The sequence below is a fragment of the Camelus dromedarius genome, chromosome 35 (genome assembly GCF_036321535.1).
Source record: "Camelus dromedarius isolate mCamDro1 chromosome 35, mCamDro1.pat, whole genome shotgun sequence".
NCBI classification, from domain to species: Eukaryota; Metazoa; Chordata; class Mammalia; order Artiodactyla; family Camelidae; genus Camelus; species Camelus dromedarius.
Genome location: NC_087470.1, coordinates 15554565 through 15567118, shown reverse-complemented (window position 1 = coordinate 15567118; position 12554 = coordinate 15554565). Strand labels below are relative to the sequence as shown.

Genomic DNA, 12554 nt, shown 5'->3' with positions numbered 1-12554 from the left:
TCTGAGAGGCAGGGTGGCCCACGGAACTGCAGCAGGATTTCAGGACAGAAAACGCTTTTTGTTCATTAGCCCACGAATCGCCCAGTTTCCAGCCCGAGGAGAAAGGCGTGAACACCAATCAGGTGGCACCCCGTGCTCATCGGACACCACGGCGATGAAAACTTTGGGTTTATTAATACTCAGTTGTTAGGTATCTCCGATAATCAGAGCGAAGAATTAAGACGATCTGTTTTTTCTTTCTCTGAGACATTTTTAAAAAGAACAAGTGTATAAACCCTGCACCTGCACCTCTCCCCGTCCCCCCCAAAGTCCCCAAAAAACTGAAAGCCAGGACTCAAGAGGCGTTTTGCGCGCCCGAGCTCACAGCAGCAGTAGTCACAACAGCCAGGGGGTGACGGCACGCTAGAATCCGTCAGCGGGCGTGTGGATAAACAGGGCGCTTGCTCCGTGCAAGGCAACAGTCCCCGTTACTGAAGGAAGAGGCAATTCGGACTCACATGGGATAGACCAACACTGCATGCTGCCATCTACCCGAGGCCCCTGGAGCAAACTCCTAGAGGCAGAGAGGCGAAGGGTGGGTGCCGGCGGGCTGGTTTCGCGGCTGTAGACTTTCCCTTTTGCCGATGACGACAGCTCTGTGGGCGGGTGGGTGGTGGTGACAGGCTGCAGGACAGTGTGAACTCACGCAAGGCCACTGAACGGCCCACCTAAAACTGGTGAAGACGGTGCATTTTATGGCAGGCGTGTTTTACCACAATTAAAAATAATAATGCGTTAGTAAAACGCATTTAAAAGGTGGAATGTTCAACATCCTCCAATGTGGACACTTGAAGCCGTTTTCTGGCTAATCTACTCGGGGCACCTTTAAGAAGCCCTTGGGCCTAAACCCAGTGCCACTGGCTGGGGCTTCAGGGGCACGGGGTCCTGGGCAGCCCCGCCCCCCGGAGACCCCGCCCACCGCTAGTGCACCTGCCGCAAGCCCCGCCCCTCCGGGGGGGGGCAGACTCGCCCTCCCCGACTCCGCGTCCTCCCTCCTGCCCCGCGCGAGGCCACCCCGCCTGCTCGCCTCGTCCCCTGGGCCCGCGCACCTGCTCACGGGCGGCTTCCTCCCCCACCAGAACCGAGGACACGGTGCGATGTCGCTCCCGATGGCCATCACGGGGCTGGGCTCCTGGGGGCCAGCGCAGGTGGCCCAGGGTGACCGACGGGGACAATGGTTTAGTGATGAAGAGTCCAGGGCCCCTCCCAGAAGAGAACCACTGCGTCTCAGAGGCCCGGCCAGGAGGTCGAACAAGATGCAGGCAGCACCCAGGTCCGGGAGGCTGAGGCGGTGGGGGGACCCCTGGGGCTGGCTTCTCGGGTGACCCGCCAGGTAACCTGGGGCACGCTGGCTCGTGGAGCCCCAGGACCAAGGTGCTTGCTTCCTCAGTGACGCCAAACACGAATTCCTTTTCCCACCCAACAGTGATTCTGTGGACCGCGACAGGTGGGTATTCGAACCTACCTGTGTTCATAAGGTGTTCATGTCTCCATGGCTCCTGCAAAGCCCCGCCAGACGGAGGCTGCGAGAGCAGAGCCTGGAGAGATGCAGTCTGCATCCTCGTGCACACAGCTGTGCCCTCGGCTCTTCCCCGTCTCGCCGAGCGGCCAGAAGGGGCCCGGGATGCTGGCTGCAGCTACTCTCAAGGTGGGGGGCTGGGTTACGTCCCCCCATCCTGACAAACCCCTCCTTCTCACTGCCAGGTCTGTGACAGCCCGGGAGGCTGCCGTGAACGGAGGGGAGGACGTGTCACAACGCCCGGGAAGATCTCAGAATCACATGTCCATATGGTGGCAGCCCGACGGGAAAAAAGGAACTTAATGATTAACCACTCTGGACTCTGATCCCAGGGTCACTGACGTTTTTAATCGAAGCTTTAGAGCATTGTGGAATTATCCTATCCAAAAAGAAAGAAAAGAAAAGAAGAAAAAGAAAAGGAAAGAAAGGAAGGGAAGGGAAGGGGAGGGGAGGGAAGGAAAAAGAAAAAGAAAAAGAAAAAGAAAAAGAAAAAGAAAAAGAAAAAGAAAAAGAAAAAGAAAAAGAAAAAGAAAAAGAAAAAGAAAAAGAAAAAGAAAAAGAAAAAAGGAAGAAGGAAGGAAAAAGAAAGGAAGAAAGAAAGAAAGGAAGAAACAAAGGCAGGCCAGCAAGCTACCTTATTCCATACAATGATTCGTTCCATTCACTGAAATCCAAAAGCCGGAACCTGATGGTCAGTGAACATGGCCGAGAAAAGAGTGGACATTTTCCATCTTTTTTGGATTTTCTCCTGTCTCATCATCGCAAGGAAGGACCTGAGTTTCTTTCAGGTCTTTGAAGACTGATCTGTACCATGAAGCACATGGCAACACAGGAAAGGAATTTTCCACGACCTGCCAAGCAAGGACCCAGGACCAGGGCTACAAATTGCAGAAAAAAGTACAGATTCGCTTGTGACATTAAGATCCCTACTTGTACCATTAAAGGACAGTGGGGGGCGGGGGGACAGAAACATGCTCACAAAATATCACTCAAAAGGGTCGGAGATTACTGGCATCTTTCTCGCATGTTCCTTAATGATTTAATCTGTTTCTTCTCAACCTTCGAATTTTGCTTCCTAACTCTTCGATGACATCATGCATCAGGCAGGAGCCTGGGTGCAAGAAACTGCAGATGACTTGTCATCCTGGAAGGTTCTCAACTTTCTACGAATCCTAAAAATATTAATCCGAGAACACTGGACTCGCACGGGGAAAACCCAGGGCAGCGTCCCAGAGTCTTGTCACTCGCCCGCCCCACACTCTCAAAAAGGCAATTTTTTTTTAAAGGTAAATAAATTAAGACGCGGGGACGTCTCTGTTACTCCATTAACATGAAAACTCTCTGATTCTGTGACTCTACCTCCATCAGTGGAAAATTCATCCCTGTTAACTCCCATTTTTTCTTCATTCGTCAAATATTTACCGAGCACCAGCTCCACCCCTGACATCACTGCAGGGACTGGAAATACAGACGTTAAGAAAACAGAGGAGAAGCCCGCCGCCTGAATGTAGCGAAGTCCTAACCGACAAGCTTTGGAAAAGGTGCGAAATACAGTCAGGAAGGAGGTGAAACTTTTTTACTGCCTCTGAAAAACATAATTCTCTCTGTAAAGAAGCAGAAACGTGCTCCGCTTAGCAGACACCCTGAAGACGGCAGGGGCCCCGTGGAAAGGGGCCACCTCAAGCCCACGGGGGGAACCCCAAGTAAGCATCGTGCAAGAGAGGCCGGGGACCTGCAGGTGGCAGAAAAGAGGGCAGTCTGTGTCCTCAGACCAGAACAGCCTCGGTAAAAGTTAACAAAGTGCTCGAAACCAGGGAAGTATCCCAGAGGCCAGGAACTCCCCCGGGACGGCCGCGCCCCACTGCTTGGCAGGAGGGGAGAGTTTTAACATCAAATCTGTTTACATAAGGCATTAGAGGACAGTCAAGTAGAGGGCACTGAGCTCTAGGAAGAGCCCGGTTTCTCAGGCATCAGGATGGGGAAAGATCTTCCACGAGGACGAACCAGGCGATTCCAAGAAATGGCACGTCTCCCAGAACGCGATGCCCGGGAGAGAGGAGCCGTCTTTCTGGGATGTGGGTGGAAACAGGGTTTAACTGGAAAGCTGGGACGTTCGGGACACGGCCGGTGGGGCCGGGATGGTCTATGTTTGGGTCTCTGGAATCTGTCTGATGAGCCGGACCACCTGGAGAGCTTCTGTGTGTGCACACAGGTTCCCGGGACGCACCTGGATTCATTCTGCATCCGAATCAGGGGTTTTTACTCAAGATAATAATTTGTCGCCAAGAGAAATAACAGCTCACATACAAGGGGCACCCTCTGAGCAATGGCCCAGGAGGAGGAGAACTCAAGGCGGTCCGTCTGGGAACTCGGGCTGTCACTGATGGCCAGGAATTCTGGTGGAGCCAGCACCGAGGGAGAGGCTGCACATACTGGACCCACGGGAGAGGGAAGGATGCACATTTTGATTTTTTATTATCTCTCCACGCATATAAGATTGCACGCATTAGGGGGAGGGTGTAGCTCAGTGGTAGAGTGTGTGCTTAGCATGCACGAGGTCCTGGGTTCCATCCCCAGTCCCTCCATTAAATAAACTAATAAATAAAAAAGATTGCATGTATCTAATGATGATGATAAACACCACCAGTTTTCTGAGCTCCTACAAAGTGCCAGCTTTTATGCCGGGCGCATCTTCCAACCAAAGCAGCCAAGGAGGCATCTTTAAGACTTCAGATAAAGACAGGGAGGCGTGGGGTCACTCAGCCGCCAAGACCATGACAGAGCGTCAAATACAGCTCCCAGGTGAACACACTGCTTCCCTGGTACGTTGTCATTTTAATTTTCTTCCTTTTTTCCCTTGCTAAACTTCGAGTTTTAGTTTAATTCTTTAGTTCTCCGTCACTAACCTTGAGTTTCTCCAGGCTGGGTGGACTGTGTCGTCTTTGGCCCTTGCGTCCCTACCTGATTCCCCACCTGGCCCGCAGCCAGTGTCGGGAAATGAGCGCAGAATGCGTGGGAAATGGACTCACCAGCCTCCATCAATCAAGCCGTAGAATTTTCCAGAAGGTCAGACTGCCAGGCAGGGTTCCCAAACTCTGCGGAGTCCCCAGCCCTTTAGCTCCTGGGGGAAAAGGCCCAGCGGGGAGGTCACACACAGGCCACCAGCTGAGTAACTGCCGGGCGGGGGTGGGGGGCTGGGGGACGAGGCCCGGGGACCTCTTTGCAGGAAGCATCACCCAGCGGGCGGGACCTGCGCCCACGGGAGCCTGCCTGCCCCGTCGGGTCTACCTGGCGGTCCCCGAGGTCGCAGGAGTGACAGAAGGCTCCGATTCTGTCCGTTTTCAGGACACGGAGCCAAGAGCACGCGCCCTGATGGGAAACCTCCCTCCCTCGGTGCACACGCACGTCCCCGCACGGCCGCACCGCCCCGGAGAGAGGACCGTCTTCCCACCCATCGCTGCCTCCTCCTTCCCTCCGGCTCCGCGCCCGCACAATGAAACGTCTGCGTCCTGCTAGGGGACAGCTGCTTAACGCCATGTGGGGTCAACCTCTCTCCAAACCAGTGCCTTTAATCACCAGCTCTGCCAGCAGAGACCGCGCAGGGACACGAGGAGCTGTGATGGTGGGATGCTGGGCACTGCACCCAGAAAGTTCCAGAGTGCAGCTTGGCAGAAGGGCATCCTATATTCACTGCCCCTGGCTCCAAGGTCACCCTCGGCGAAGCTTTAATCAGGATTCCACAGCAAGGATCCCCCGACTGCTACACCCAACGCCCCATGCACTGGTCAAACACAGAAATCCAGAAAGGGAGGCGGCGAGGGGGGGCAGCCCTGGAACTTTCCCACGTGGCATCTTCCTCAATCCCACACCCATGAGGCAAGAGCCACCAGGCTCACCTCCAGCTTAGGCAGCCAAGGCTCAGAGAGGTTAACAGCCACAGCCAACGCCACACAGCTATTAGTGGGGTCTCGATCCTCACCTTGGCTTGGCTAAAAAACCCAGCAGCCTTTTAGTTTCCCCCAAAGATTAAAAACCAAAACAAGATTCCTTGGTCTCAAGGAAACTAGAAATGAAATGGGAAGCCAGGCGCACATGTGGCATCCTATAAGACAAGGCAAAGTGTGGGAAGTTTGGGGGAGACGTTAGAAGTCACAGGAGAAGACCCTCGAGGAAGCAGCTGATTTAAAGGGCGGGAGACAGAGAGGCGGGGATCCAGAAGGCGGCCGCGGCGGCCGGGTCAGGACCAAAGGAAGCAGGAGGTTGTAAAGCTGGAGAGGAGGTGATCGGAGTTACCAGTTGCCCCCCGACTGAGGTAGGGGAGGACAGAACTGGGCAGCAGGTCCCATAAGAGCAGTCTGTGCAGCTGGTGCCCAGGGGACGCGTGCAGAGGGAGCTGTCACCACCCGGGTCCCTGAATCCTGCAGCATCTCCTCTGCGCCCTGACTGCCCAGGAGGAGGTCAGGACTGTCATTAAAGTCTCTCTCGGTCAGAATTAAGCCCAGAGTCGAGTAGGTGTCGGTTACGAGTCCCTGGCGCCTCCTAAGGGAGGAGCGGAGGGCGCTCCGGGCCACCCGGGAGGTCCTGGCTCCCGCGCTGGCACCCAGGTATCTAATTCCACTGAGACACCCGCTCCTCCGAGGGTCCCTGGAAGGATGCGCTAGACACGTGACGACAGGGTCTGCCCACAGGCCGGGGGCTGAGGTCTTTGGGAAGCTTCTTGGCAGTGGGGCTAATTCACCGAAGACCAGAGAGTGACTTTTCCTTACTGAAAATCTCCAGCTCAAGACCTTCCTCGGGGGATCGAGTTTAAAATTATATAAGGAAACTAACTCGCTCCGAAAATTATTTAGCCGGTATGGCTGGTTAACTGTGGTTAAAAAAAAAATTAGTTTAGGTATAATATAATGGAAAAAATATATTAGATTTTAGGAGATAGGAGAGTCTTGTTCTAAAAGCAGCTGAAAGGTGTTCATGCATCACAGATTTTAATAATGAAGGAATCGTATCTAAGTTGTGCCCGGCTGCTTCTAAAAGGGATTTATACTTTCTGGGGTGAAGAAGTCCATATTTGGGGGGTGGAGGGTGTAGCTCAGTGGTAGAGTGTGTGCTTGGCATGTATGAGAGGTCCTGGGTTCAATCCCCAGTCCCTCCATGAAAGAAAGAAGAGAGAGAGAAAGAGAAAGAAGGAAAGAAAAAGGGAGGGAGGAAGGAATGAAGGAAGGAATGAAGGAAGGAAGGAAGGAAGGAAGGGAGGAAGGAAGGGAGGAAGGAAGGAAGGGAGGAAGGGAGGAAGGGAGGGAGGGAGGAAGGGAGGGAGGAAGGAAGGGAGGAAGGGAGGGAGGGAGGAAGGGAGGGAGGAAGGAAGGGAGGGAGGAAGGAAGGGAGGGAGGAAGGGAGGAAGGGAGGGAGGGAGGGAGGGAGGGAGGAATCTCATGAGAAAGGGGAAAAACACAACACACAAAGTCACACTGACAAGCCAGCTCACGCACGTAGGTGCGTGCAGGCGTTTTCCCTAAATTACCCAAAAATGCGAAGGTGGACAGACTTGGCTTTGACCCCCTGACCCCCATCTCACCACTGCGTGACCTCCCTCTGATTCCGGAGCAAGGACTGAACCTCCCCGCCTCGGTTCGCCTTTCTGCAGCTTTGGTGACTGAATGAATGAAAGCACGACATACGGGAGGCTGTTTAGGACAGGATTCCAAGTTACCACCACCACCATCACGACTATTAATTTTCACATAATTGTGTGAGCTGAGTGTCCAGAAAGGAATAAACCAAACTGCAAAGGGGACAGAAAAAGAAAAAGAGTAGCAGATCTAGGAAACCAGCTACGGCTACCAGGGGAAAAGGGGTGGGAAGAGATAAATTGGGAGCTTCAGATTTGCAAATATTAATTACTATATATAAAACAGATTTTAAAAAACCAGATTCCTTCTGCACAGCACAGGGAACTATATTCACTATTTCGTAGTGGCCTATAACGAAAAAGAGTATGAAAAGAAATACATGTATGTACATGCATGACTGGGACACTGTGCTGTGCACCGAAAAGTGACACATTGTAACTGACTCTACTTCAATTAAAACCTGCAAAGCGGTTACGGACTTGCCCACAGGGCAAGATGGCACAGGACGCAAAACAACAGACAGCCCCGAACCTGGGCGCCCCAACACCTGATGGCATTCAGAAGGGCTCCCTGAAGGGGAGGGACCAGAACAAGCTTATCTTCTGAGATCGATTTTATGGCCTCTAGTAAATGACATTCTTTTCTACTTTGCGGTCTTTTGTTTGCAAACAGACGGTCCTCGGAGACCAGGGCTGGAAGGCACCCCTTGGCTCAACGATCTGCACCTGAGCTAGTGGACGGACCACGTGTCTGGGATTCACAACTCCAGGGACCACGGGCGGTAACACTTTGAAGGCATCTCAGGAGGCCTCCTCTCCCGTGGTCCCCACGCAGGCGCCGTGACTTTCCCGCCTGGGTTTTAAGCCTCTCAGCTCCCGGGGCATCTCTGCTCAATGGTGCTCCGGGGGGACACAGGGCTGGACAGCCCAGCCTCAGTGGTGAGCACGAAAAACGATCAGACACGACTGCTTTGAAACGAGAGGACGCCCGGCTTGCAAAACCCACAATTCGCTGAAAGCTCACATCTGAAACATCTCGTCAAGAAAAAGCCAAATACAGAATTTTTACATCGTGAAGCAATTCCACTCCCAAGTATCGACCCAAAGGGACTGGAAGCGGGGACTCCCACAGATCTCTGCGACCCCTCGTCCCCTGCAGCGTGAGTCCCAAGGGCCAAACGGTGGACGCGACCCGAGGGTGGGCTGACGGATGGGGTGATACCCAGATGTAGTCTCTGCAGCAAAGAGCATCACTCAGCTATGAAAGGAGTGAGATTCTGACACACGCCACGACGAAGACGAACCTTGAAAACGTGATGCTACGTGAAATAAGCCAGAGGCGAAAGGACGAGTGTTGTGTGAGTCTGCTTGCCTGAGGTGCCCCAAAAAGGCAAGCTCCCAGAGACACGGAGTAGAAGAGAGGTTACCAGGAGCCGGGGGGCAATTATTGCTGAGCAGGTGCAGAGTTTCTGTTCGGGATGATGCAATTTTTTTTTTTTTTAAATAGACAGTGGTGAGAATTGCACAACACGGTGGATGCACTGAACGCCACTGAAACGTACACTCAAAACCGGGTGGAATAGTAAATTTCACGTTACGTCTATTTAAAAGTATATATTTTTTAATATATTATGCCGTCAAGCATAATTCCAGCTGTTACAAAACCGCCCGCTTTCCAAGGAAAACGCAGCGGGCTGCTAAGAAACGCGGGAGGCATTTTTTAGCCACTGTCACACAGAAATAAGCGGCTTACGTCTGGAATGAGCTCATGAAAACAAGAGCGTTAAATCCTCTTTGCCAGGGAGAAGGAACAGGTCGAGGAAGGTCGCAGCAAAGCTTTTATTCCGAGCACCAGGGCCCTTGCGAGGAAGCAGCCGACTCCAGATCAAAGACTTTCACAGGTCTGGATTCGGAGCCCCTGAAGGTTTGTCACCGAGCAGGACTCTGTTGTCACTGGTGACATGTGGTATTTGCAAGTGCTTAACTGTGTAGTCGTTTAAAGGGTTTTTCTCACGCCTTTGCTGACCAGGATTGGGCTGGAGAGCAGGGGGAGAACTTGGGGGATCAGCCTATCCCCCTGGCTTTGCTTCTGACACCCCGGAGAAGCAGCTGGGGAGTTCTGTGAATCTCGTTCATAACTCACCCCAGACGCGCACGTCTGCAGTAAGTTTCAGCCCCTTGGGGTTTCTTTGTATCCTGTTGTCCCCACCTGTGAAGACCCTGCCTCAGCCCGTCTAAAAGGGCTGAAGCTTGTCGGCCTGACTTTCAACGGCACACGTTTTTCTCTAGCGCGCTTGTCCCCAGACCCCCTTCCTAAGCACCTGTGTTTCAGACACAAGAACATTAGAAGGGTCCCAAAGCCGGAGGCCAACATCGTACCCGGCGGAAGCAAGGGGACCATTGCATCTGCAAAATTAAGAACAATCTTGCAATAATTTGTTACTTTGCATGTGATTTCTATGGAAACCAGCTACGCCCCTTGAACTCTCACGGCAAAACCCCCACCTTCTCTCCCCGGCAGGCTCACAGTCTAGGAGGCATCAGCCCACTGTGACCTCCTTTGCCTGCAAAGAAATACAGCTGCCTTTTCTACCTTATCCAAAACCCTGCCTTCGAGTCTCAGTTCGGTAAGTGGGGTGTGGAGGCTGAGTTTTGGCAACAGGTGAAGGAAAGAGGAAAGAACTTGGGTCTTTGTCAGATGCTGTCCTGTGTTCCGAGGAGGCTGCACGTGGAGCCTCCAGGGCGGGGATGGGAAGGACGGGCAGGGTGAGCCGCCGGGTCCTGTGAGCCGTGCACACCCCAGCCCTGGAGAGGGCAAGCACCCCACCCGGGAGGGCACAGGCCTTTGTGCGGCACTGCCAGACACAGACACGGGGGCCGCAAGGACACCAAAGGGGAGCTGACCCCCTTGAAAGAGACCCGTCCTTTCTGGCCCACATCCCAGATCCCCAATCTCCAGCTCAGGCGGCCTCCCGGTTTTTCACGGGAAGCGAGAGTCCAGCATCAGACGCAAACCTGCATGCCAACTGCCGGATGCTTTTTGCCCACTTTTCTCTGATTGTTTCTCTTACGCAGAGGATTTTGAAAAATAAACTAATACTTCACGTGTTACGTGCCCTGCAAACATTTTCCCCAGGCTGAGGTGCACCTTTGAGCACTTTGTATGCTGTTACGTTTGCATGGCAATTTTTACGTAAGGCGCTCAAACATCATTCTTCCTTGAGGGTTGTGCGAAGTCTTATTTAGGAAATCCTTTCTCAGCCTGAAGGTACAGAGATTCTCACTATTCATTAATTCTTATTAGCAGAAAAATTTTTTTAAAAAATGTTATGTTTCGCTTTTAGCAAGTAATTGACTTGAAACTGATGAGGGTGGACTGTAGGTAGTGGGGCTGCAGTCACGGGCCCTCTGCCCTCGGCGCTCAGCCGGGACGTCTCTGTGCTGTGCTGAGTCTCTGCAAATGTGTGCGTCTCCTGATTCGATGTCAATTTGTCTGTCCTTGAACCAGTACCATGCTTCTCCAGCCGTGATGCCTCGCCAGAAGCCCTGCTGTCCGACAGTGCGATTCACCCCCACCCTCTCCATGCCCCTCATTCATCTCCCAGTTTGTCTTGGCTGTTAGTGAGGTTTGCTCATCCTTAGAAGACCTAAGAGCCAAATTTTCAACCCCTTTGAGCAAATACCAAGAAGCGTGACTGTCTCACATAGTAAGAGGACGTTTAGTTTTGTTTTAAGAACCTATCAAACCGCCTCCCAAAGCGGCTGCACCATTTTGCAGTTCCCACCAGCAGTCAGCGAGAGTTCCTGCTGCTCTGTGCGCCCTCCAGCATTTACTGGTACAAATCTGCCTCTACATTGTTGCAATACAGTAATGATCCATTTCCCTCACATCTTTACATTTATTGGCATGACGCTGTTCGTGCTTGTTGCATTTTATTTTTTTAATTCTCTGAACACGGACTTGACGTGGTTCTCCCGCACATTTTCCCTCCTCCCGGGAGTCTGTGATTTGGGTAGATTTTAGAAGACACCTGGCTTTTGATTCTGTTCCCGTTTATCGATACGTCATCATTTCAGTAATTTGTGATCTTAACTTTTGTAATGACTTCCTTCCAGATTCCTTACTCAATTTTCATCCTTCCAATCTGAATGCTTCCTCCTTTGAAAGATTACAAGTTGAGGCTTGAAAACCATTTCAGCAGCATTGTATAACTTCCCAGGTGTAGTTCGTGCCTTTTTCAATCCGTCCCGAACAACCAATACTCCCCTGTGATTTAACCAGGAGTGAGTAAGGTTACTCATGTGCTTACACGTTTCGCTTTGAGTTTGCCGTTGACCTCTGACTTAATGACACTGGGTCAAAGACCACGGCATGCATGCCACAGATTACTTAAAATTTAGCTCAAGTTTCCATACATGGTCAACTTTTAAAAAACTTACATAGATTTCAGAGAAGAATCAAGAGTCTCTCTGCTGGGTGCAGGATTCTGTATTTCTACTAATTTGAACCTGTTAAAACTATTACGACCGTCCTTGCAATCACTCCTGGTATTTCGTATTTTCTCTGACATCCTTTTTTTTTTTTCTTTGTTTATTATTTCCTTGCTTTTGAGGTGGACGTGGGCTGTTTTTATGAAACACAGATTCCTTTGCATTTTGTTTCTGCTAGGCTGGAGCCGTCAATGACACACACATTCTTTTAGCAATTACGGTCAATTTCTTAGTTGCACCTAATATTTCAAAACACATATATTTAAATATTTAAAATACGTAACTAAGTAGGCTTTTTCCTAATGTATTTCACGTAGTTTACACTCCTCTCATTCTAAGGTCTTATTATGATTTAATCACACATTTAATGCACATTCTCAATTTCTCATTATCCAAAGTCTGGGTTTTAACCTTGTTGTAACAATTCGTATGGAATGAAACTTATGACACAGTCTCCTTTCTCCGCCCGTTAACGTGTCTCATTCCTCGTTCCTCCCTCGCCACCCACATCTTCTTCTGGAAATATGGTGTCTAGTAATTCTCCTAGTGAGAATTGCCAGTAAGAAACTGTCTCGGTCTGCATCTGAAAGCTTTATTTTGCTTTCATGAGATGTTGGTGAAAATTTTTATTCATTATATTTGTTTTTAATTGCTTTTTAAAATTGCTATTCTTTTTCTTAATGGTTTTTTATTGGGGGGAGGCATTTGGTTTATTTATTGTTTTAATGGCGGTACGGGGGCTTGAACCCAGGACCTCGTGCATGCTAAGCATGCGCTGTACCCCTGAGCTACACCCTCCCCCCAGGTTTATTCTGGGCTTGGCTGTCTCTTTTGGAACCACGCCCCCAACTCCATAGGAGATGAGTTTTAAAATTA

At 51.1% G+C, this 12554-nt stretch overlaps 1 protein-coding gene across 6 annotated transcripts in view; it reads right to left on the bottom strand.

Annotated features, from left to right (window-relative positions):
• The window catches only part of GRB10 (growth factor receptor bound protein 10), a 116705-nt gene that overhangs the window by 62315 nt on the left and 41836 nt on the right, over positions 1-12554 (bottom strand). The window contains exon 2 of one of the 6 annotated variants that reach the window (XM_064482344.1): positions 4588-4679. The exons of 4 other annotated variants lie outside the window; for them this stretch is intronic. In XM_064482344.1, the coding sequence (XP_064338414.1) occupies positions 4588-4597 (10 nt within the window). In that variant the 5' untranslated portion in view covers positions 4598-4679. Of the gene's footprint in view, positions 1-497; positions 519-4587; positions 4680-12554 lie in introns of those variants that run through there. One more of the 6 variants, XM_031445002.2, reaches the window with a different exon arrangement.